This window comes from Paramormyrops kingsleyae, chromosome 6 (assembly GCF_048594095.1).
Source record: "Paramormyrops kingsleyae isolate MSU_618 chromosome 6, PKINGS_0.4, whole genome shotgun sequence".
Taxonomy (NCBI): Eukaryota; Metazoa; Chordata; class Actinopteri; order Osteoglossiformes; family Mormyridae; genus Paramormyrops; species Paramormyrops kingsleyae.
Genome location: NC_132802.1, coordinates 18,199,350 through 18,222,151, shown reverse-complemented (window position 1 = coordinate 18,222,151; position 22,802 = coordinate 18,199,350). Strand labels below are relative to the sequence as shown.

The window sequence follows — 22,802 nt, the reverse complement described above, 5'->3', positions numbered from 1 at the left end:
TGGATTAAAAAATAAAAAGCTGTTAAGACACTGGATGCATATTCAGCCTTGAACTTACCTGTATGATTAATTTTCCTCCTTTCTCTATCTGTGCATATACCCCTGGCTGTATCTTGTTTGTAGCTTTAAGTGTATTCAACATTCCAACCTGCTAGGTATTACATAACCAGTAGAGGGAATGTTTAATAATAACAATAATAATAATAATTTAAAAAAAAAAAAAACTTATCGACACTTATGCGAGTACAAAACAAATGGTCAGTCGCCTCCGCCATTTTATTACAATGGAGCCTTACTGTATTGTAGGTCTCGGACCTTTAGTTGTTTGGGGTAGGTTGAAAGACATACCTGCCCGAGCGCCCGTACCCCGCATCACTCTTACAATGGCACTCATTTGCACCTTTTTCACACTCTTCAAACACTCCGCCATGTTTCTACCGCTCTGCCTGTACTGATCAGGGTGACGTACTTCCGTTTAAAGAGATAGCGGCTCCAGCATTTCCGGTCTGGCTGCGATCAGCTGTGTTGGCGGCTACGCGAGGAATTTAAAATGAATAACAGTAAACGTCCGAAAGTTTTTAAAAGCTTTATTTACCAAAAGCAACAGAAAAGACGATCTGATCACTGCTGCGTCCCCCAGTGCTCAGCATCCTCGAAATTTAATGGGATTTTGACCTTTCACCGCTTCCCGGCTGATGCGGAGCTAAGAAAGAAATGGCTTATAAACATCTGCCGTGACAAGTTCCACATAACGGTAAACACTAAGGTTTGTAGCAGGCATTTTACTCCACATCAACTTGTCAAACCCGTCAAAGAAAACGGAAGGACGCGAGTGGCGAAAGGAGCTGTACCAGTGCTGTTTGAGTGGAATAGCTACAGTCTCCAGCAAAGGCAAGTGAAGTCTTTTCATTCTTCCAATTTTGATTTGTACATATCCTACTGTAAAAAACCCATTGCGTTATTGGGTTGGGTCCTTCCTTCGTTAGTAAGGTTTGTTTGTTAGTAGGTTAGTAAAGTTTATTTCAAACTAGGTGGTGGTGGGGTATTAACCAGCTTATCTTGTTTGAAAGACCCCAGCCACTGTCACAAATATAAATGTAAATAAAAATAATAGTAACGCATTTATTTCAGACCCAAGTAGTATGCGTATTGGGAGGGCAGACAGGAGAGGCATGCATGTTGTCAAGGGGGCACTGCCCCTGTCATAAAACCCTCTCATCATTTTAATTTTTATTCCATTTACTAATCCATCAAGTCTGAAAATCAGACTGTTATAGTAATCTAAAGCCTGTCCCTGCCACCGACAGGTGATGTTTTAATAATACCACTGTGAGAAGAAGACATGATGGTTCAATAGGTAGCACCTAATAATTCCAAAGTTGGGGGTTCAAATCCCACCACTGCTCTGTGTGTCGAGTAAACTGCTCACTGCTCATCTGATTGCAAGTGTATGTACAGTACCGGTACTCTGTGCTGGATTGACCCCTAGCACAGAGGGTTTCCCTTCCTTGTGGTCTGGGTTCACAGGGAATTGGTACTGCATAAATGTTTGGAAGACGGATCGAGAATGCCACAAGAAACAGTCTGGACTGGACAGTGAACAAAACTACAACTGAAATGGTGTTAAACAGGAACCTGATCTCCCCCCCTAATCCCATACCCATGAAAATAAAGTAGTCCAGTTCTCAATTTGCCTGGAAAACACAATGAACAGCAGATCCATTGAACTCACTACCTGCTTATCAAAGATTCCAGTTTCATGGAATGAAATGTAATTTTGGGTCGTTAACCATCCCAGATCAGATGTTACCACTAGATGTTTGTCTCCACGAAAAACAGCACTGTAGAGAGGAGACATTTCTGAGTAGTAGTCAGTCAACCCATCTTCAACAACCATTTATGAAGTCTTATCGTAAGGCTACGTCCGCACTAATATGTTGTCGTTTAGAAATGCAAAAGTTTTCTTCCAATTTAGCCTTCTCTCCACACTGCCGCAGATCTCTGTACAGGAAAAGGAGTCTCCTTTTCTGAGGCAGTCCATAATGTACAATGCACATTTACATTTATTTTGCACACAGGTATTTTTTGCATATTTGTACATTTAGTGTAATTTGGTTCTGTGTCTACCATTATACCAGCCTTGTGACTGTGTGTTCCTGTGTGGTTACTGCAACACAAAAATTCCCCTTAGGCATAGATAAAGTAATCAGAATCTTTTCTTGTTCATCTTTTAAGTAAAAAAAAAATCAAAAGCAAAACACTTAAAATACTTTAAGATGCATCATCGGAATATTTAATTTAAAATGAATACTAAAACAATTAATGAACTGTGAATACAGCAATTTAGACTGGCCTACAGCATTAAAATTGAACTAACATTAAAGTCATAAATGCAAGGTAGCTGAATTCTTCAGAATTAACGGTAGTCTTAGCATGAACAATTTATGAAGAACAACGAATAAGGTTAGCCTTTAATTTTTAATGTGAAAACTGCGAAAGGCCTAGAGTACTGATATTTTTCCCTTTATTTTTTGGTATGAAAACCTTCAAAACAGTCAGGGCAGAGAACGACCTGATGTTGGACATAGGGGTATTTTGTTTTCTTTAGACACATTTCAGGGTGACAGCTTGACAGCACTTCTTATCCACTGTTCCTGGGTGTGATATCAAGCTCAATAGAGGGTTTTAAGTTTGATTTCTTGTCTTGGGAGCGAAGGAGAAGCTTGACCATCATTGACTGGGCTTTTGCATGGACCCTGTGTTGATCAATGTCTGTGCAACTGAAGCTTTGAAACTCAGCAGGTAATAGGTATTTGGCTGTTTCGTCTGGTGAAGATCTCATTCATTGACACATGTCACATCCAGGAATAGTGCTAGTAAAAATATCAGTTTTATGATTCACAAAATTCCAAAATCAATATTGTTAATTTATTTGAAATTAAATATTGGACTTTTTGAAGAATTTTGCAGGAAGTGGCAGGTTATATTCAGACTGACAGATCACTAACAGCACAGGCGTTCATGTCATTTGTCCAGTATAGTAGAATCTTTGAAGAACTTGTTTATTTTCTCAGCAGAGCTGGTGCTTTTGTCAACAAAATCTCGGTAGCTCTGTATCAGCGACATTGTTCCAATCAATTTAGGTAGGTGGATGCCTACCCAGTTTTTTGTAAAAATGTAACATATAAATGAATTATCCAGTCTGCCAGTAATGTGCCTACATTGACTGTGAATAACACATCTTTAAACTTGCAGTCGGGGTAATCTGGCCAATGAGTGAGCTTCCTCTGTGAGATTGCATCTCATAATCCCCTCCGCCATCCTATTTACCCATGACTCTACAAATCATCAACGAGTTGTCCCGCCGTGACATTCACAGCTCACATCTCAGTGGCAGTAAACACGGTTAGCTGGACAAAGTGGACATATTTGAATGTATAATAGTTACATAAAGTTTCAAGAACATTTAATATCTGTGTGTTTTTGTGTCTTGTGTGTGGTTTTGAAATGGTACCTGCCCACAAACTTGGTTTTCAAAACGTCAAAGACTTTATGACTTTATTTCAAGCCTTTTGACAGGCATTGCATCTGACATAATTCTAACAAAGTCCTGGATTAGATGAACAATACCTGGGGGTTCAGGGATAATTAACATATACAAGATTACCAGGCAGTATAGTTTAACAAGTTGTGATGTCATAAAGGGACAGAGCTTAACAGATGACTGGGGTATGGAAAATGTCATATTTAATATACATCAGGGTCATGCAAAATTCAGAATTTTATGAACTGTGTCCCGTTCCATTTATGAATTGGAATTTGAAATTAATTGACCTAACACTCAGGATGTTGAATTGGAATTTGAATGACAGGAAGAACAATCAAAGAAATTCAATGCAATCACACAACACAAGAATATAATTTAATCTAATCTATAATAATTATTTAATCTAATAAAACATAATTATTTAATGGATTTTCATTCAGACTATTGGTTCAATATACAGTTGGTTTATGTTGGCCCTGTAATAAACATACTTATTGTTTTTGCATAGTTAACTGTTTATGTTTGTTGGCATTTTTGAGGAATCTGCAGTAGCTGTTCTTGTTAATGTCTGTGGGTGGATGGAGTGGGGATAGGGTTACTTACATAACTGTAACCCCACATACCTAGCATTTGAGTAAAGTGTCAAATATCTCTTATTCTTTGCTGCTTAACAGTTTGTTTATATTTTAACATTAAAAGAAAATAAATGTATACATGGCAAAAATAGAATGACTCATGCAATTGCTCCTTTTTATTTTCTTATGTATAGGAAAATAAGTTTTATCTTTCACTTCAACCTTAGTACTACAGAAAAACAAAACATGGCAAATGCAGTTTATTCCAGTGCACGATTCATTGTTCAATATCATTACATTTAATCAGCAAAAGATCTTCAAAAGTTTTTTCCCAATGAGGTATATGGTACCATCATGTGAAACTTTAACGACACACGAGGGACTATTTTGACTTCCATGTATGAGAAGAGTTTGGGACGTTTCTTTGGTAGGGCAGTAAATATTTCTGTATGAAGATAAATAATACAGACAGTATACTTTATTTTACTGCATAAACATATAGCAAACATTTATTTATACAGCAATTACTTATAAAAAGAAAGCGCAAAAAAATGACACCAGAACAGAACCTGCAGAGCCACACAACAGTATTGGGGAAAATACAGAGAAATCCATAAATGTCAGATTAGTAGAAATGAACATCCTTCAGATAAAACTATGCAGAAACACTGCATTTTTACACCTGCAGTTACTGCAGGGCTAGGATATCACATACCAGTAGTATGATGACGTCAAATACTTAAAGTGGACATGAACTGCAATGGGTAGGTTAACCTACCTGTAAAATGTCTTTTGAGATCTGAAGTGGCACTGCTGGAACCACAGACTGCTGTATTGTAGTGCTTGCCTACAGCTCTGAGATTTCCAAGTGTGGTTGTGGGAGATGTTCACCAAAATGGGCAAGGACAAACAGCTTTGTAGGTTTGCTGTATGAATTTTCCATTTTGGGAGTGAATGCTTTCAGATGGTTTGGCTACATTTTGAGGATTTTGGGATAAGAAAGCATTCTAGGAATTGTGCATCTACCACGGTACAAAAAATGATTTGGTCTATAAGTGACACTTCAAATGTTCTTTCATTCTGAATAACAGAACATTTTTATAACAGTATATGCTGTGTATGTTAACATTTATATGCAATTTATATTGAATTATAAAGCTGGATTATTAAAAGCTGCACCCATGCTATGTGTATGGATGTATTTGAATTCAGTTCCATTTGAATTATACTTCCTTAAAATTCTGCAATTCAAATTCAGGAATTGATTTGCAATTTCAGGGCCATTCTGAAATCAGTTCTGAATGGTGCACAACCCTGGTATATGTCATAATCAGTACCTTTATTCAGTGGCACCCACAAACTTAAGAATAGGGATGAGGTTAATCAGCACAGTCAAACCGTTGAGTAATTCTTATCACACACACAGGAGGGTGTGGAGAAATAACGGCCAAACAGACCGAGCAGGAAAAAAAACACAGTACACCAACTGACAGTGATGAAAGATGCAAGTGTGGACTTGATAGTAACCTATATAAGTGAAACAATATACAATGACAACCAATATTTGTGGTGGAAATCCCCTAACATATATGGATATTATGCAAAATTCACAGAATATTGGGCATCTGCATACATCTCCACTATGTTCCAACACGCACAATCAAATCAGCGACATACATTTAAGGTTTGGAGAGACTTTCTATCGTAAAACTGAGCATGCACATAGCCCCCAGAACAAACACCTGTAACCGGTTACAAGTACTTGTATAGTATAATTCAGTGCTTTGTCATCAACGTAATTAACTGCAGTAATCAGATAAAGATATACGCAACACTATGCTCACAGAACTAAAAATATCGGACTTGTAACTTTTTTGCCGGGCACGACGTAATATACGTGACCCCGACTTTCCCGCGCTAGGGGATCGTTCAGTTGAAGCTGCCCTTGCGCAGGCGCAGTTTCATACCACCGAGGGAGTTATACGAACAACTTCCTCTTCCCAGGCGCGCGCGTCACTCCCGGGAAAACCTGCGAGAGACTCTAGGCGCGAGATAGAAATTGAAACGTCCAAGCTACGGCTTGATAATCTGGAATTTCTGGGGCAAAACGTCAACATATTTGTCCATCGATTTACAGTCGACTAGCGAGTCTTACGCTCCGTGCGACCACTCTGTGCTTTACGCCTGCAGAGGCGTCCGTATTTGTATTATTTGGACTTTTTCTGGACATTCGGACATCGCAACAGGGAAATGTCCTGGTGGCCGCGCGGGTAAGCACACCGGACCCTATTGTTAGCGTCGTGTTTACGATACTTTAGGTGTGACTATGGCTACCATATGAAGAAATGTAATAAGATTTTATATTGAAAACTTAGAATAATTGTGCATTTATCTCCCTAAACATTTGCAGTTACAGAGGAGTTTGTTTACTACCTCGCGCAGCTGGCCTGTTAGCTGTAATCGGTTTGTTTTGATGGATGGATTCGCGAGTTACATCGTTTGCCACGCGCCTTGTTCGTTGTTTTGTCGTGGGGAATTAACCACTCAGCGAATCGTAAAAACCTCACAATGTCGTAATGTTGCTAATTTTTCTTTACACATATCCGAGTACGAGCGGGTCGTACTTCGTTTTAAATCCGTTACACTGTTGGTACGCGCACACTCGTCTTCAGTAAACGTGCACCGGATATGTATGCACCAACTGCACATAGTTAAAACATTAAAGTGCAACGGTTACATAGCCGTCTAAAAATAACTTACTGAACAGGTTACCAACTGCAAGGGTGTATGAAATGGTATCATGGATATCGATTGTTATTTTTAACAGCAGCCTTGACCTGTATAATTTACTTTTCTAAAAAGACAAGGTCGCATATGCTGACAAAAATATCTAAGCCGTCTTTAGGACATTGAAAGGTAATACTGGTTTCGTTCTGTTACCTATTATTCATTTGGATCATCAAAACTTACTAGCTTACTCGTTCTCGTTTGTGTAAGATCTCGTTGCAAGGGAACGATTTATAAATACAGAATGCGCCGGTTTATAGAGTAATGAATAATAAATCCCACTATAAGGAATTTGCACTGTCAGGTTGCAAATTAATTTTTGAGACTTTTGTAGTTAGATGTCAAGACATCTGACTCCTGGTTTGAGCCACTCCTAAACTTGCAACAGTCCGTGGGTGTGGCGCCGGAGGCAGCTGCAAAGGCCACTACAGGAGTAATGTATTGCTTAGCATCTGAGAGATCACTGGTGTAACCTTAATGTAATTTCCTAACATTTCTAATCATCTGTCAGTGAACTATGATTATTGTTAATAACGAAATATTTCATTTTGGTGGTTGATTTGAGTTTTCAGTTCACTTGACATTCAGGAGGCCTACCTTCTGCATTTCAGTGAGGATGGTGAGGAGATACAGGATACTGACTCTGATGTGGCTGAACAACGAGAATGTGGGAAATTAAAGGTAAAGTGGACCCCTGAGGAGGTGAGTTACACAGCTCCTTTCAATTTCATTAGTTCACAGAAAAACACTTTTCTTCTCTTTTTCTCTTTCACTTTTTTTTCTATTGTTTAAAATTTAAAATTTGATTAGTTTCATTGACTTTTCAGCTGCATTTTCTCATTTCTGTATCAGGTATAGGACTGGTAGATAAGGAAACATTTCACCACAATAATTCTTTTATATTAGTCAATATTGATAATTACTACAATATTATTCAAGTCCATATTTCTTACTTCAAGGGTCCAGTTTTGCTTAAAAGTTCTCTTTGGATTCCCCTTAAGTATATTACTTAAAATATGAACACAAATTATTGAATGGACTCGCAAAATAGAATCTAGTTCCAATACATCAAAGTAAACTTTATTTTTTATTTATTTTTTTGTCTGTAACATTAGAAAATGCTGACAGTACGGTTAGCGGCTGCGCTTTTTTTTCTGACTGCCTCTCTGCTGCTTCCAGGGGGCAAGTTTGACATTGAATATGTGATTGTAAGCACTTGTATTCTGTGTGTTGTGGATGGCAGCGCTTCGAGTGGTGAAATAAGTTTCCAGTTTTAGCTGGCACACAGTGCAGTACACAGCACCAGACTGTTGCGTTTGAGACGAAATAGCCAAAGTACCGTGATACCACCACTGTCTCTGTTCTTGGTTTTTCCGCAATACCCCCCTTTTTAGAAAGATGATGTGGTTGCTGAACTGTTGCTTTTTCACTGACACTTTACGTTTCTTCTTAGGAAGCGTTCTTGCAGTGCTCACAGAAAGTCTTGGGACCCTTGTTTAATTCAGTAAAAATGTTCAAAATGTATAGGTTTTATAACAGATATTTTATCCATTCGATTGTTTACAAAAATATTTATCACATTAGAAACAACCAGTAGGTTTAATTAAAGCATTGCATAGTTATAAATTGAAAATCAAATTGTACTTCCTGTAAAGCTCACCAAAAAGTGTTGGGTCAGGTTTAAACTTTTTTTTTTTTAAAGAAAAATAGTTAATAATCTGTTGTATGTCCATTACTTTTAACAATAGCCATAATTTCTTAGCATGGAGTGCACACGTTTGCTGATAGTTTCAGCATCCAGCCCATCCAGCCTTGTTCTACATTTTCTTTTATTGTGGTGTTTCCTCTTCAGAAAGCAAAACATGTTCTGTTGGATTTATGTCAGGGCTTGGTCATGGCCACTCCAGTGTTTTGGGTCATTATTAGCTTGCATGATAAGCCCACGACCCAGTAGTGTAGAACCATTTTTGGGCATATACAGGCATTATTTTTCTGTAGGTTTCTGAACTCATCATTTTATTGATGTCATCAATAAATACTATGAGCCCGGTTCCTGAAGCTGCCGGCATGTCCATGCTTTCAAGCCGCCTCCACCACCATTCATCACAGAAGATGTGGTGCTTTCAGGATGTCCAGATGTCCCTTTCACTTACCTTTCCCTCTGACTGAAACCTGTTGTATCGTCAGACCATGGAATCTTTTCCCAGAATGAAATGGGCTTTTCAATATGATTTTTTGCTAACCAAAGGCTTGCCTTTAGGTTCTTTTTGCTGATGATATTTCACAAACTGACTTATTGCAAAGGTGGCATTGTATGACAGTAGCATGCTTGAATTCACTGAGCTCTTCAGAAGGACCCATTCTTTCACAAATGTTTGTAAACTTGACTGTATGGCTAGGTGCTTGATTTTATATACTTGTGTTAATTGGTCTGAATGAAACGCCTGAATTCAATGATTAAGAGATGTGTCCTGATAATTTTGTCCATATAATGCATCTGCAATCTTCCACGCAGACATTTTCTTTTTATTGAGTTATTGGCTTCAAAAGGGATACTGAATTCAATTGTTTGGTATTTTATGTAATTGCAGAGATGTTACTAATTGAAAAGCACTAGATTAGACTGCTTGTCCGTGAACTTTTTGACTCAAAACAGCTGCATCTCAACCCTTTTTGCAAGCTTGTTTAGAACTATAATTTGGTTTTCAATTTATTACCACTTGAAATGAATGTTTTAGCAAAAATTATTGGTTGTTTCCAATATTAAATTTTTGTGAACAGTCAAATGAATGAAGTTCTTGTTATAAATCAGTATTCTTATTAAATCAATAAATCTAAAACATTTTTACTGAATTAATCAAGCCTCCCCAGACCTTCTGTGAGCACTATATATTCTATGAATCATCTGTACACCCAGAACTGTAGCATGTGGTGCTGCTTCCAGTGCTTTTGTTGGGCATGTCCAAATTATTAGTGGAATTACATTTGTTTCTCTGATGGGATAAGCTGGCTCCGTATTGATAGTTAATCAAAGTTTCTCATTTTCATATTGCTGGAGATTAATATTTTGATAAGTATCCATGGGGAATTGGTTCCAGGACCCCCTGTGGATACCAAAATCCACAAATGTTCAAGTCCCTTATGCAAAATACCATGCCAATTTATATATAACCTGTGCACACACCCCTGTATACTTTATAACATCTCTTGATTATGTACAGTACCCAGTACAATGTCAATGCTATGTAAATACAGACATGTCCTGGGTTACCATGATCCATGTTACAATATTTCAACTTTATGATGGGTAAACATTTTTCACTTTCAGTACATATACGATAAATTTTATTATAAAATGGCCTTTGAGTTAATGATTTTGCACAACTATAGGCTAATATAAGTGTTCTTTAGAAGCGTGTTTAAGGTAGGCTAGGCTATGATGTTTGTTAGCTTAGGTGTACTGTATTAAAATGCATTTTCGCCTTACAATAGGTTTATTGGAATTTAACCCCATCGTAACCTGGGGAGAGGTTGTAATTGTTGTACTATATCATTGTGTGGCACATTCAAGATTTGCTTTTTTAAACTTTTTTAAACAGATTTTTTTTTTGGAATATTTTCAATAGGTAGGGCCAACTGTCTATCATGTATCACCCAGCCCAAATTGGATATGAGATTCTATGTGAGTGTTCAGTTTTCAAATGTCAGTTTACCTACCAGAAGTATCTGCTTTTGATCTGTTTTTATACTTGCTTATTTTGATGAAAGTATTCAGTAAGACATTTTCTTTCTCTTAATTAAAATACCATGTCTTTCTACCTTTATTCAGTTATTTTGTTTTTCTGCTTCAGGATGAAAGTCTGAAGACTCTGATTCAGAATTTTGGGCAGAATGACTGGAAATGCATTGCCAGTTTTTTGCCAGTAAGTTGTTTCTTCACTCTAGACGGCTTTCACACTGTAAGTGTCCTTTCACTGCATCTATTTTTGTAAACTGTGCTTTATTGCTTGGAAGGGACGCACGGAGTACCAGTGTCAGCACCGGTGGTTGAAGGTTTTGAATCCAGACTTGGTCAAAGGCCCGTGGACAAAGGAGGAGGATGAAAAGGTGATCTTTAAGGGAATGCTTGGAAATTCCCAAGGGTATCTTATGGTCACACAAATAAAACCTAAGGCCATCTGACTTATCTTGCATTCACTTGGCCCCACAGGTCATTGAGCTGGTAAAGAAGTATGGCACCAGACAGTGGACTTTGGTGGCTAGATATCTAAAAGGCCGATTGGGCAAGCAGTGTCGTGAACGCTGGCACAATCACCTTAATCCCGACGTGAAAAAGTCTTCCTGGACTGCAGAAGAGGATCTCATCATCTACAAGGCTCAGTGTGTCCTGGGAAACCGCTGGGCTGAAATTGCCAAACTCTTGCCTGGGAGGTAAGCTCTTATTCCTACTTCAGAGTGCACTGTAAAGGCATTCTGGCACACTGCACTGAAAGTGAACCTGATGACACGTTATATTCTTTATCTTCATGTTAATATTTTCACCACTCTGCCATTTTAGGTAAAACATGCATCAAGCTCCTTTCACTTGCACCAGTTTCTAGCAGGGTTGGGGCCATTCCGGAATGCATTGATCAATTCCAGTCCAAATCAGGAAATGGAACTGGAGTTGGAAATTCAAATTCAACTCCAATTCTGTTCCCCGTAGTTTTTTATCCCAATCCCAGCTCCAGTTCCATTTCCTGATTTAGACTGGAATTGATCATTGTATTCCGGAGTGGCCCCAACCCTGGTTTCTAGGCACAAATCTTAGGCTAGTGTGTGTAACTGTAACCTGTCATGTGTGTTTTTCATTTACAGTTTTCTGTTTAGTCTCATTCACAAGAGAACTAGCACATTTTTTCTAATAAATCACCTACTTAAAGCTCTCTCTGTATTTACGTTATATGAAGCTTAATCTGCTTTGAACTGTTCTTTGAATAATGACCTTGGGATGGTATTTAAAGTGATTTATGTTTTGATTCTAACAGGACAGACAATGCAATAAAGAACCACTGGAACTCCACAATAAAACGTAAGGTGGAGATGGGTTTCTATGCCAAGGAAGACGACATCCCGTTGTCATTGCCAATCCAGCTGGAGCACGGAGAAGTCACTACTTACTGCAACCACAATAAGCAGGTTGGGTCTTGATCTTTGTATTTGCATTTACTTTTGTTCTGCAGGGTTCCCGGTCATCCAGGAAAAATGAAAAACTTTGTATTTTGGAAATAAATGGGTTGTCGTGATTTTTTACATGCAGCTATAACAGTCATAATATGAAGTTGTAGGGTTTTACAAAAGTTAACCACTCTCTTTGAATTTCAGTAGGCTAATGCAAAATCTGAATCCTCCTTTTGGTAGCAATTGCGAGTGCGTCTAGTCGGAACAACCATATTTGCCTTAATATGAGCTGAGGCCAAAAGAATTCCGTGAATATTTTGTGGGGATAAACAACTTTACGTGGAAATTATGTGTTTTTCTGTTTGCCTAATCATAACAACCACGCCATAAAACATATAAAACATTAAAGATGTTATTTTACCGACATGCAAGATGCTCATCATTGTTCAGAAGGCCGATGTTCTCATTTTCTGTGTTTGGTGTGCTTTGTAACAGTGCATGCTAAGTCATGTTTCGTCTCCTGAGCTACTTCATTCAACAAGCTACAGTTACAGTACTTTAAAAATGATCAGTTGATGATTTCTGAAATTACTGGAATATGGTAATATTCAAGTGACATTTTCCAGAAAAACCCCTGTCTTTTATTCATACGAATATGGTGTATACCACGAATATACCATATTCATCCTGAATAATTGAGGGTCACATTGGCTGTTTTGTAGCTGAGTATTCAGCAGCTGTATAGTGTTGGGTGCTAACTTTACTTGTTGTAGCTGGTCCCCAAGAAGCAGAGAATGATGAGAGAAGTACATTAGCCAGATCCATTAGCCTAGACTCTATATAAAGCCTTACTGTATATAAGGGCTAGCCGGATTAATTCTGAAACATTTCAAAATCCTTGAATTTAACCCTTGTGTAATGTAACATTTAGATCCAAGTTTTAAAATCAGTGAACTGAATTCAGTATGAATAATGTAAAAGTCCTCTTTGAATTTTTCTCAGCGTATAAAATGTCTATTAGCATGGAGAAACAAAGGAAAATATGCAATTCAGTGTTGAGAAATAAACCTGTGTTTCTCAGTCACTGACCTTGTACTTATTTTGAAATACCCCTGATGCCTGGTTACAGTGCTGTCACATCTTAGCACTTATGGGTGATTCCACATGCGTTTACTGCCATGTACCTGTGTAGCAGATTTGTGCTTCTGTTCTTTGTAGATGGAGTTCCACTGTGATGTTGTCCTGGATGCTGACCCTGTACCAGACACTGAGGAGCAGGTAAAAATGTAGGGCATGTTTAGCAATGATATTTTCTCTCTCAGCAGGTCTTACAGATCAACTTCCTCTGTAAACTGGTACTAAAATGGACATAGAATTCATATTTCTTTGACAACATGAAGTCATCTCGTGTTGACTGCTGTAACACTTTCTGCTTGGGAATCTGTAAGTCATGCTTGTCACACCTGCTGTTTTTCCAGAATGCGGCTGCAAGACTGACAGGTACCAAGAAAAGAGAGAGCATCGCTCCCATGTAGGGCCATCGCTCTCCCGTGTAGGGCCATCGCTCTCCCGTGTAGGGCCATCGCTCCCCCGTGTAGGGCCATCGCTCCCCCGTGTAGGGCCATCGCTCCCCCGTGTAGGGCCATCGCTACTGTGCTTTGCCGGCCAAATAGAGTTGAATTTAAAGTTTTATTTGTTTTTAAAGGTCATCCTGACATGTTACCAAGCTACTGCCGTGCCAAAATTTTAAGATTGACAAATATTAATTTTCACAAAGTCTGTTGCCATTTTTATGATGCCAGTTTGCGTATACTCCAGTTATGATCAGATGAATTGCAATTAATTGCAAAGTCCCTCTTGCCATGAAAATGAACTTAATCCCAAAAAACCCATTTCCACTGAATTTCAGCCTGGCCTCAAAATGACCTGCTGACATCATTTCAGTGATTCTCTCGTAAACATAGGTGAGAGTGTTTACGAGGACAAGGCTGGAGATCACTGTCATGCTGATTGAGTTAGAATAGCAGACTGGATTCTTTAAACAGAGGCTGGTGCTTGAAATCATTGTTCTTCCTCTGTTAGCCATGGTTACCTGCAAGGAAACATGTGCAGTCATCATCGCTTTGCACAAAAAGGCCATCACAGGCAAGGATATTGCTGCTAGTAAGATTGCACCTAAATCAACCATTTATCGAATCATCAAGAACTTTACGGAGTTGAGGTTCAATTGTTGTGAAGAAAGCTTCAGGCGCCCAAGAAAGTACAGCAAGCGCCAAGACCGTCTCCTACAGTTGATTCAGCTGCTGGATCGGGGCACCACCAGTGCATAGCTTGTTCAGGAATGGCAGCAGGCAGGTGTGAGTGCATTTGCACGCACTGTGAGGCGAAGGCTTTTGGAGGATGGCCTGTTGTCAAGAAGGGTAGCAAAGAAGCCACTTATCTCCAAGAAAAACATCAGCGACAGACTGATATTCTGCAGAAGGTATAGGGATTGGACTGCTGAGTACTGGGGTAAAGTCATTTTCTCTGATGAATCCCCTTTCAGATTGTTTGGGGCATCTGGAAAAAAGATTTTCCAGAGAAGAAAAGGTGAGCACTACTATCAGTCCTGTGTCACGCCAGCAGTAGAGCATCCTGAGACCATCCATGTGTGGGGTTGCTTCTCAGCCAAGGGAGAGGACTCACTCACACAGGCATGAAGAAAGAATGGTACCAAAAAATCCTCTGAGAGTAACTTCTCCCAATCATCCAGAAACAGTTTGGTGATGAGCAATGCCTTTTCCAGCATGATGGAGCACTGTGACATAAGGTCAAAGTGATAACTAAGTGGCTCGGGGAACAAAACATTGACATTTTGGGTGCATGGTCAGGAAACTCCCCAGACCTTAATCCCATTGAGAACTTGTGGTCAATCCTCAAGAGGCAAGTGGACAAACAAAAACCCACAAATTCTGACAAACTCCAAGCATTGATTATGCAAGAATGAGCTGCCATCAGTCAGGATTTGGCCCAGTACTTGATTGACAGCACGCCAGGGTGAACTGCAGAGGTCCTGAAAAAGAAGGGCCAACACTTCAAATATTGACTCTTTGCATAGACTTAATGTAATTGTCCACAAAAGCCTTTGACACTTATGAAATGCCTGTAATTATACTTCACTATACTATAGAAACATCTGGCAAAAGTTCTATAAACACTGAAGCAGCAAACTTGGTGAAAACCAATACTTATGTCATTCTCAAAACCTTTGGTCACAACTGTATATTTCTGACCTTATCAGTCACCGTTTTATTGCTTGAACCCTACTATCCTCTGATTAAATGTTTTCAGATGTTCCACGGTCTCCACTGAAGTTTAAAGGTGACCGGGCATTCGCAGTAGCTGCTCTAAAACTTTGGAACAGTCTTCCTGCCAAAAATTGTCGTATAATTGATATTTTTAAGTTAAATTTAAAATCCTATTTATTTTCCCAGGCATCTTAGTCACGTTAAAGACTGTAGTTGGCTCTCTGTTTTGTCTTGGTTTATTCTGTCTTGCTGTCACTTGGTTGTGTTTTTCTCCTTTTTAATCTGGTAGTCATTAATTTGTCTTCTGTTTTAATTTAGTTATCGCTTTGGCTTTTACTCATAATTTTATATTTATATTTTTTGTTTGATCTCGTCATTACATTACTTTCAGTTTTACATTACTTACATTTTCTCCGTTTTAGTTTCTTACATTAGCTGATTTTACTGTGCAGCACTTTGACACTAATTGCCTTTTAAATGCTCTGTATAAATAAAGATGACTTGACCTAACTGGACGAGGCAAGAGCAAGGCTCAAAGATGCAGCCAGATTATACACTAGCTCAGAATCACTGCACGTGATCGTTTTCATGAGATCTGCTGGCTGAGCTAATTGGTATGTTCTCAACGTTTGAATACTTTGGCACCTGTTTAGTTATATGCTGGTCGGTCTGTAGATTGAACCTGTTTGGTGTCATAGTAAATAGTGTCATGACAGATTTTATTTTATGCTTATACAAGTTGTGCAGTATTTTCCAGATTAATATGACTTGTGTGATGCTGTTTTTGTTTTTGGGTTCTGCCCCATGCAGTAGTTGGAATATATACTGGTTGGATCCAAGTTTTGGATCAGTTTGCTGCTGATGTCACCGTTCTTGTAATCTGTAGATTCTTGGCCTCCACCATCCTTCTGAGGTCAACTTAGCTTTTCTTTTATGTGTAGTGTGCAGACTTATAACAGTGACATGCCATTTTATCGTATACTTTTATAGTGGTGATGCCAAACCTTCACCTGAACATTAACATTATTGAGGGATAGGTGATGTCCAAGAGAAAGGAGCACTGGCCAGTTTCAGTAAAGTGTTTCTGTCTCTTTAGGAGGCCTCACCTTCATCTACCTCAAGTGTCAGAGCTGGGGAGAATCGTTCCCCTGAAATTGCCTCCACCAGTCAGCTTCTTGGGACATTGACTCCAAAAACTGAGCTTGACTCTTTGGAAGAGGTACGTCCCAGTCGCTGGTTTGTGGACAGTGCAGGCTTCCTCTCACCCACACCTGGCTCCTCCTGCAGGGAGGCACTGGAGCTCACGGAGGGGGTGAGTTTAAGTTCCTCATGTGAGGCACAAGTGCTGTCCAGCGCTCTTTTTGAATTCCTTTTAAAACAAACATTGATGCATTATTTGCTTTTGCCTTTGTCTTTGGGTTCAGTCTTCAATTGCAAAGCAACAAAAGTAGCCTTGACTTCTGTCTTGAGCTTAAGTAGCCTTGACTTTCAGCTGGCCCAAGTGGCCCATATCACTATTATATACTCTAGTAGTTATGGTTTATTTGATCAGCCAGTATAGCTCAACTTGTAACTTTGCTAACTACCCACTAAATTCATGCAGCTTTGTCCTTTTTGGAGGGTTTTCTCAGTTTGAGAGACAACAAATCGCTCTACTGGGTATTCAGAAAAAAACCTGAATTTGCTTATTGGAAGTTTTTGATGAAATCACCAATGTGAACTTGCTGTCAGTGACAGAATGTGGCGTTGGAGGTGCACTTTGAAAGGCAATGACGCCAACCAAAGGATCAGGGTGTCTGGGGGGTGCATGCTTGACTAATCTCCAGCAAGAAATATTGATATAGGCTACCTTGGAATTTACTACGCTCACAATGGGGAAATGCAGTTTTTCATCTGCTTGACTTGCTAATCCCAAATATTGTAACTGGTTGACTAAGGATCCCAAAATTGAAAGGAATGCAAAATGCAAAGTGTGTGTAAAGTTGTTGGACATGTTAACCGATTTGCCATCTAGTTGCAGCTAGAGGTGGATCCTGGCAAGGGAATTAAAATTTAATTTTCTCTTGTCTGTTTGGTGCAATTTAAGCTTTAATCATTGTGCTTCTAAAAAGTACATTTTTAGCATAACTTAAATGGGTTTATTTCTAGTAGACCTATTTATATTATGTTGTTACATTTGTCTTCATTGATGGTTTTAACAGGGTAACATTAAGTTAGGTTTCTGGCTAATGCTGCTTTTTTGCACTAAATCTATTTGTCTTAATGCATTATCGCTAACCAATCTGCCATTGCTTTTCCCTTCTATAAATTATATAACGAATTGTTTATATGCAAGCATTATATTGATGTTACAGTAAAATGTTCTGGGAGTTTAAACAAGTGCATCTTGTAGAACTTATTGAAGGGGTTTTGTATGCTGTACACAGGGGCGGATTAAGGTGTACAGAGGCCCCTAGGCTACAGTAGTCTGTGGGCCCCCCAACCCCGCCCCCCTCCGCGCCAATGGGGGCCCCATTGCAGGCTGGCACATGTGGGGCCCCTAGGCTTAAGCCATATCTAGCCTGTGCGTTAATCCGCCCCTGGCTGTACATGCTATATGAGGTTAAGCATGGTGCTTGTAGTTTCATAATATTGACTGCATGTTTGTTGTTCGTTACAGAGAATTGATATTTGCTTTCTCTCTCTTTAGACATCAAAAAAAGATACCAAAATGGAACAAAAGACAAAATTGAAATTTAGGAAGGAATCGTCCGCTACAAAGCTGAAAGCTGTTGTCCCACCATCTAGTGTGGTGATGAAAGAGTCCTCAAGCCCGTCTGCTGGCCAGATCACCAGCTCTACATCTCCCCCGACTCCCACCTCTTCCTCCAGCTCTGGCTCTTCCCAGCCGAGTCGCCACAAGAGTATCACCGAAGCAATTTTGCGCATGATTGCGGAAGACATGCTGCCGCTTAACGTCGTGGAAGGCTCTGGTTTCCGCAACTTCATGTCAGTGGTGGACGCTCGGTACCCAAGGCTCTCACAGCGCACTGTGGGTTTGAAGTTGTATGATGAAGTGGAGAAGACTGTCAAGCCCCACCTCATCCGTGAGTTGAAGTGCTGCGTGGCCGTGAGTGGAGGTGATGCCGTTATCCATGTCACCTTGGACCTGTGGAGTAGCCAGTATGCTGAGCCAATCATTGCAGTCCAGCTGCACTTCATTGATGACTACTGGAATATCCATCGTCCCACTGTTGCCTTCCGTCACCTGAGCCGCAAGAACATTATGTCATCGGTGGCCCGTGAGCTTGAGGCTGTGTTGTTGAGCTACGGTTTGTTTCCACATAACATTGGCTACATCATTACAAATGAGGCCAAGACCACCATTGCCACCAACAGTCTCTTCTGTGATTATAAAATCATACGTTCCTCTTTGAGAAATGACCCCGATGAGGAAGACATGCTAAGCTTTCTGGATGATTTCCCAGCCTCTTCAGACGAGTTTTCTGATATTCAGTTCGGCACAAGGGTGAATTCTATTGCCCACCTGCTGCAGCTGGTCATCAAAGAGGCCCTAAAGAACTCGCGAGTAGTGGAGAATGTACTGTCTCAGGTACAGAATGTGGTATCCTTCTTCCGTCACAGTGGCTACTGGAATGAGATGTTGGTGAAGGAGTGTGGCATTTCCCTTGGGCCCCCGCACAGCCTCAGCAGCTTCCGTTGGAACTCCACCTTTGTGGCGGTGCGCCGGATGGTGCAGGAGGCTATGTGGGGCTCAGTCATGACACTGTTGGCACAGGCCCGCATTGAGGCCAAAGACACGTCAAGCTCCCCTCCAGCAGTGCGGGCCAAGCGGGAACAGGTGCTGGACATCATTGGCCTGCTGGAGCCCTTTGAGGAGGCCATCCAGGTTCTACAGGAAGAGGGTGTCACCTTCTCCCTCATCATCCCATCTCTCATTGGCCTTGACAAGACCTTATCTATTAGGTCCACCAATTATAGTCACTTTAGTAAGAGCCTTCGTATGGGCTTGCATGCTCGCTTCCAGCCCCTCCTTCTGCAAAGGGACTTGATCCTGGCCACGGTTCTTGACCCTCGCATCAAACTGCAGCCCTTTGAAGACGCCAAACTGGAGACGGAGGACGTCACCTTGTCAGCCCCTTCCAAATTCCAAGCAAGGACACTAGTGGAGTCTGCATTGGAAGACATGGACACCTGGAACTTGCCAGAGGATGGCTGCGTGAAAACAGAACATGTGGAGGAGTGCCAGGAGGAAGCAGACACACCGAGCTCTCCTCCAGGCAGCAACATCAAACGCAAAAAGATCTTCAGCTTCTTTCAGCCGCCCGCTAAACACATGAAGCTTTCCGAGTTGGAACTTTACCTGTCGGAGCCCTTGCTGGATGGTGACAGGTCCACCCAGGTTTTCTGGCGGGAAGCAACGCGCTTTCCTCAGCTGCGGAGCCTTTCCCGCAAGCTTCTAGCTGTACCCGCCACTTCCAGAGGCTTTGACCGTCTCTTCCCCCTTGCTAGCTGCATCGTACGGGCTAAGAGGAATAAGCTGCCCCCCCACACTACGGAGAGGTTAGTATTGTACAGAGAATCAATAAAGCTGAAAAACGGGAAACTGTAAACCAGCTTTAAACTGCTTGGGTTGCGTAGGACACCTCAGCGAATGGCGCAGCAGTAAGCCGAATGTCATCCTTCTCCAGCATCAAGCTGATTTTACTACCTTCAAGTTAACTGGAAATGTTTTTCTGGTGTCAAAAGAATGATGAAATTAAATTTGGTCATGGAGGGTTGTTTAAAATTTAGAAACTTTCCCCCCCCAGTTTAACAGGATTCCACTATACCAAGCTTTGATTTGTATCTTTATAGATGAATATACCAAATGTTTAATCATTTAATTTTGTTATATATTGTTTGGAAAATAGGAGGCATCCCTCTGTATTAACAATCACAGCTCCATTTGGTCTCTGGATATTATCTATTGAGGTGTGTGTGTGTATGTGTGTGTGTATTTACATAAAATCGAGAGAGACACGTGACTATGCATCCTTTTAAGATAACTCTTGAGGTCAGAATACAATGTGGTGGTATCTTTATACTTCACATTTTGGGTCAAGAACCAGTACCAGTGGATAACATTTGAATTCATATTGAATTAAGAATGCCCCATGCATTTGTTAGATGTGGATAATTGACTGCTCATAATCCTGCAAATTGTTTCATTATTACTTAATATGTACTTCTAAAACTGTACTTTTTTAAGACCATGTGATGTTTCCTAATTGTATTTGCGCTGAAACACCTACCTCTTGTTTAAGCTACTTTTGGCTTTTGCATTTAGTAGCAAATACCTACAGTTCTCTAACTCCTTGTATTTCTGTTCAAATTTGGCTACAGGTAAGAGATCGGTTCAGTTTTTAAAAAATGGGTTTGATTGCAGATGTCTGCTTAATATTAGTGTAGAAAATAATTGTATAAACTGCAATGTTTTCTAAATGTTACCATTTAAATCAGAACAACAGTACACAAATCCAAATATGCATTTGTCTTAAACACCAACATGTACGCAAGATGGGAAAAAAAAGGCAAAAAAACTGGACTTTCATCTCTATTCTGTAGCCCATTGGGGCTTTTTATGTAGCCAAATTCCTTAAGAATTCTGAGGATTACATGTTACTGCTGATGAGGGTCTCAAAAAAAAAATATGCATCTTTATACACTGATGTACTGAATGGTGCCTTGTCCAGTGGGACTGCCTGATATTACTGTAATTTATAATGGGTTATCTGATCATTACACATTTTGAAACCCTTTGTCGAATTGGTGTCAAAGAATTTTAGGGGAATGAATTCTTATGCTGTTAATTCTTACTGGCTATTGAAAATGTATTATGATTACAGGGCTAGTTGTGCATTATGTTAATGCAGTTTATAAAATGCTGTAAAAAGATGAAACTCTTAAATGAACATTTAGAAATGAGTGAATATTCATATTTTTTTCCCTTTAAGAGGTTAACTTCATGGGAACATTAACTTGAATAAGTGGGCATGGTTGACCTCAATTACCACTTATTACTTACGTTAATGTTGATATCGGATGTTGTCTGGGTATGTAAAGCCTCCTCCCAGGTTGCCTTTAAATGATGTAATTAGATGGCATTAGCTGTAATGAGGATGAGTTGCTGTATTTAATGGCCCTGGCGCATTGCATTTTCAACTTGCTTCTTAATGATTTCACTCACTCTTTAAGGTCGAAGTGTTTTTGACATTTTACCGAATTAGTACAAATGTCCTGGCAGGTGACCCGTTCCTGTACTGCACCTTGTCAGCTTCTCTAAGACTTAGAACTGGGCTTTATCTGTAAGCATATGGTCTGGCACCACTCTTTTAATAATCATACTCGGCGTTTCTTTGTTGGGAAAGCTGTTAGCTGTTAGCTAGCTCCAAACAAAACAAAAATGAACTGTTTATACTTTTCCGTTATTCTGTTCCATTGACCTGTCTGTCTCATGATGGCATAATGAAATGTTCTGTTTGTTCTGAGCACCCCCCCCCCATCCCCCCTCCCAATCTGCAATGGGATGCAGTTTGCCTTTTTACTGGAGTGTCCACTCAGTTAAGTGCATCTCTCTTGCTCATACATTTAGCAAAATAAAACTATTTTCAATTCAAATTCAGCCTTTTTTTTTTACATCATTGAGTGTGATATCTTTTTGTGAGTCATATCAGGTGTCGTTTTTCAGTAATGATCACTAATGTGTGCCACAGGTGTTACCTACCTGCCTTGCTGTGAATAACTAATGTAGCCTCACTAGAATCTTTTAAGCATTTACCCTACATGATTTTAAGGGCTTTTGGCAAAAATCTGTACTGGATTAGACCTGCATCTATGGGAACTTGAGTCCTGAGAATTTAACAGCCTGTAGGTGCTGTGACTTGCTTATGCATATGATGACTATAAATGGAACTTGTTCAGCTGGAATAGAAGCCAGACCCCGTGCCTGCTTAGTACTTTTGATACCTCTGGGTTGGGGGCATTAGTCTGTGTACTTTGTAATTTCACTATATCCCTAATTGAATTAAATAACCTCCATTAGTACAGATGTCTGCTTATGAAAGCTGGACAACTCGTGGTGGAATCCTGACCTGGTGCTTGTATTTCTGTTGGGAGCTTCAGCATCACCAGTAACCACACCACACCACCCTGAAAAGCGTCTAATTTTGGTCCTTTATAAAGGTATGTAAGTGCATTTTTATAAAAGTGGGAATCACTTCGATAATTACAAGTTTCAAATTTCTTTCTGTCCACCTTAAAAAAAAAAAACAATCACAATATCAAGTCACCTGAATGTAAAACATCAGTAGTGCTGGTTTCTGTGGGGAAATGAGGCTCATTAAACTATTAAACAAGTGCGAACACATCGCTGGTGATTAAGGATGCCTTACCTTTCCATGAATC

At 39.9% G+C, this 22,802-nt stretch overlaps 1 protein-coding gene across 5 annotated transcripts; it reads left to right on the top strand.

The window, feature by feature from the left end:
• Nucleotides 1–515: 515 nt before the first annotated feature.
• mybl2a (v-myb avian myeloblastosis viral oncogene homolog-like 2a) lies at nucleotides 516–22,016 on the top strand. 5 transcript variants are annotated; one of them, XM_023805118.2, is made up of 10 exons: nucleotides 6,350–6,392; nucleotides 7,521–7,611; nucleotides 10,536–10,591; nucleotides 10,761–10,832; nucleotides 10,924–11,016; nucleotides 11,120–11,340; nucleotides 11,937–12,087; nucleotides 13,288–13,347; nucleotides 16,453–16,668; nucleotides 18,046–22,016. In XM_023805118.2, exons 3-10 carry the CDS (start codon nucleotides 10,580–10,582, stop codon nucleotides 19,966–19,968), a joined length of 2,748 nt encoding a protein of 915 aa, XP_023660886.1. In that variant the 5' UTR covers nucleotides 6,350–6,392; nucleotides 7,521–7,611; nucleotides 10,536–10,579; the 3' UTR covers nucleotides 19,969–22,016. The 5 variants fall into 5 exon arrangements, with proteins under 5 accessions (XP_023660883.1, XP_023660882.1, XP_023660885.1 ...); XM_023805119.2 differs by lacking the exon at nucleotides 6,350–6,392 and adding an exon at nucleotides 6,747–7,038; XM_023805115.2 differs by lacking the exons at nucleotides 6,350–6,392; nucleotides 10,536–10,591 and adding an exon at nucleotides 516–891 and having other exon boundaries at nucleotides 16,453–16,575.
• Nucleotides 22,017–22,802: the final 786 nt, after the last annotated feature.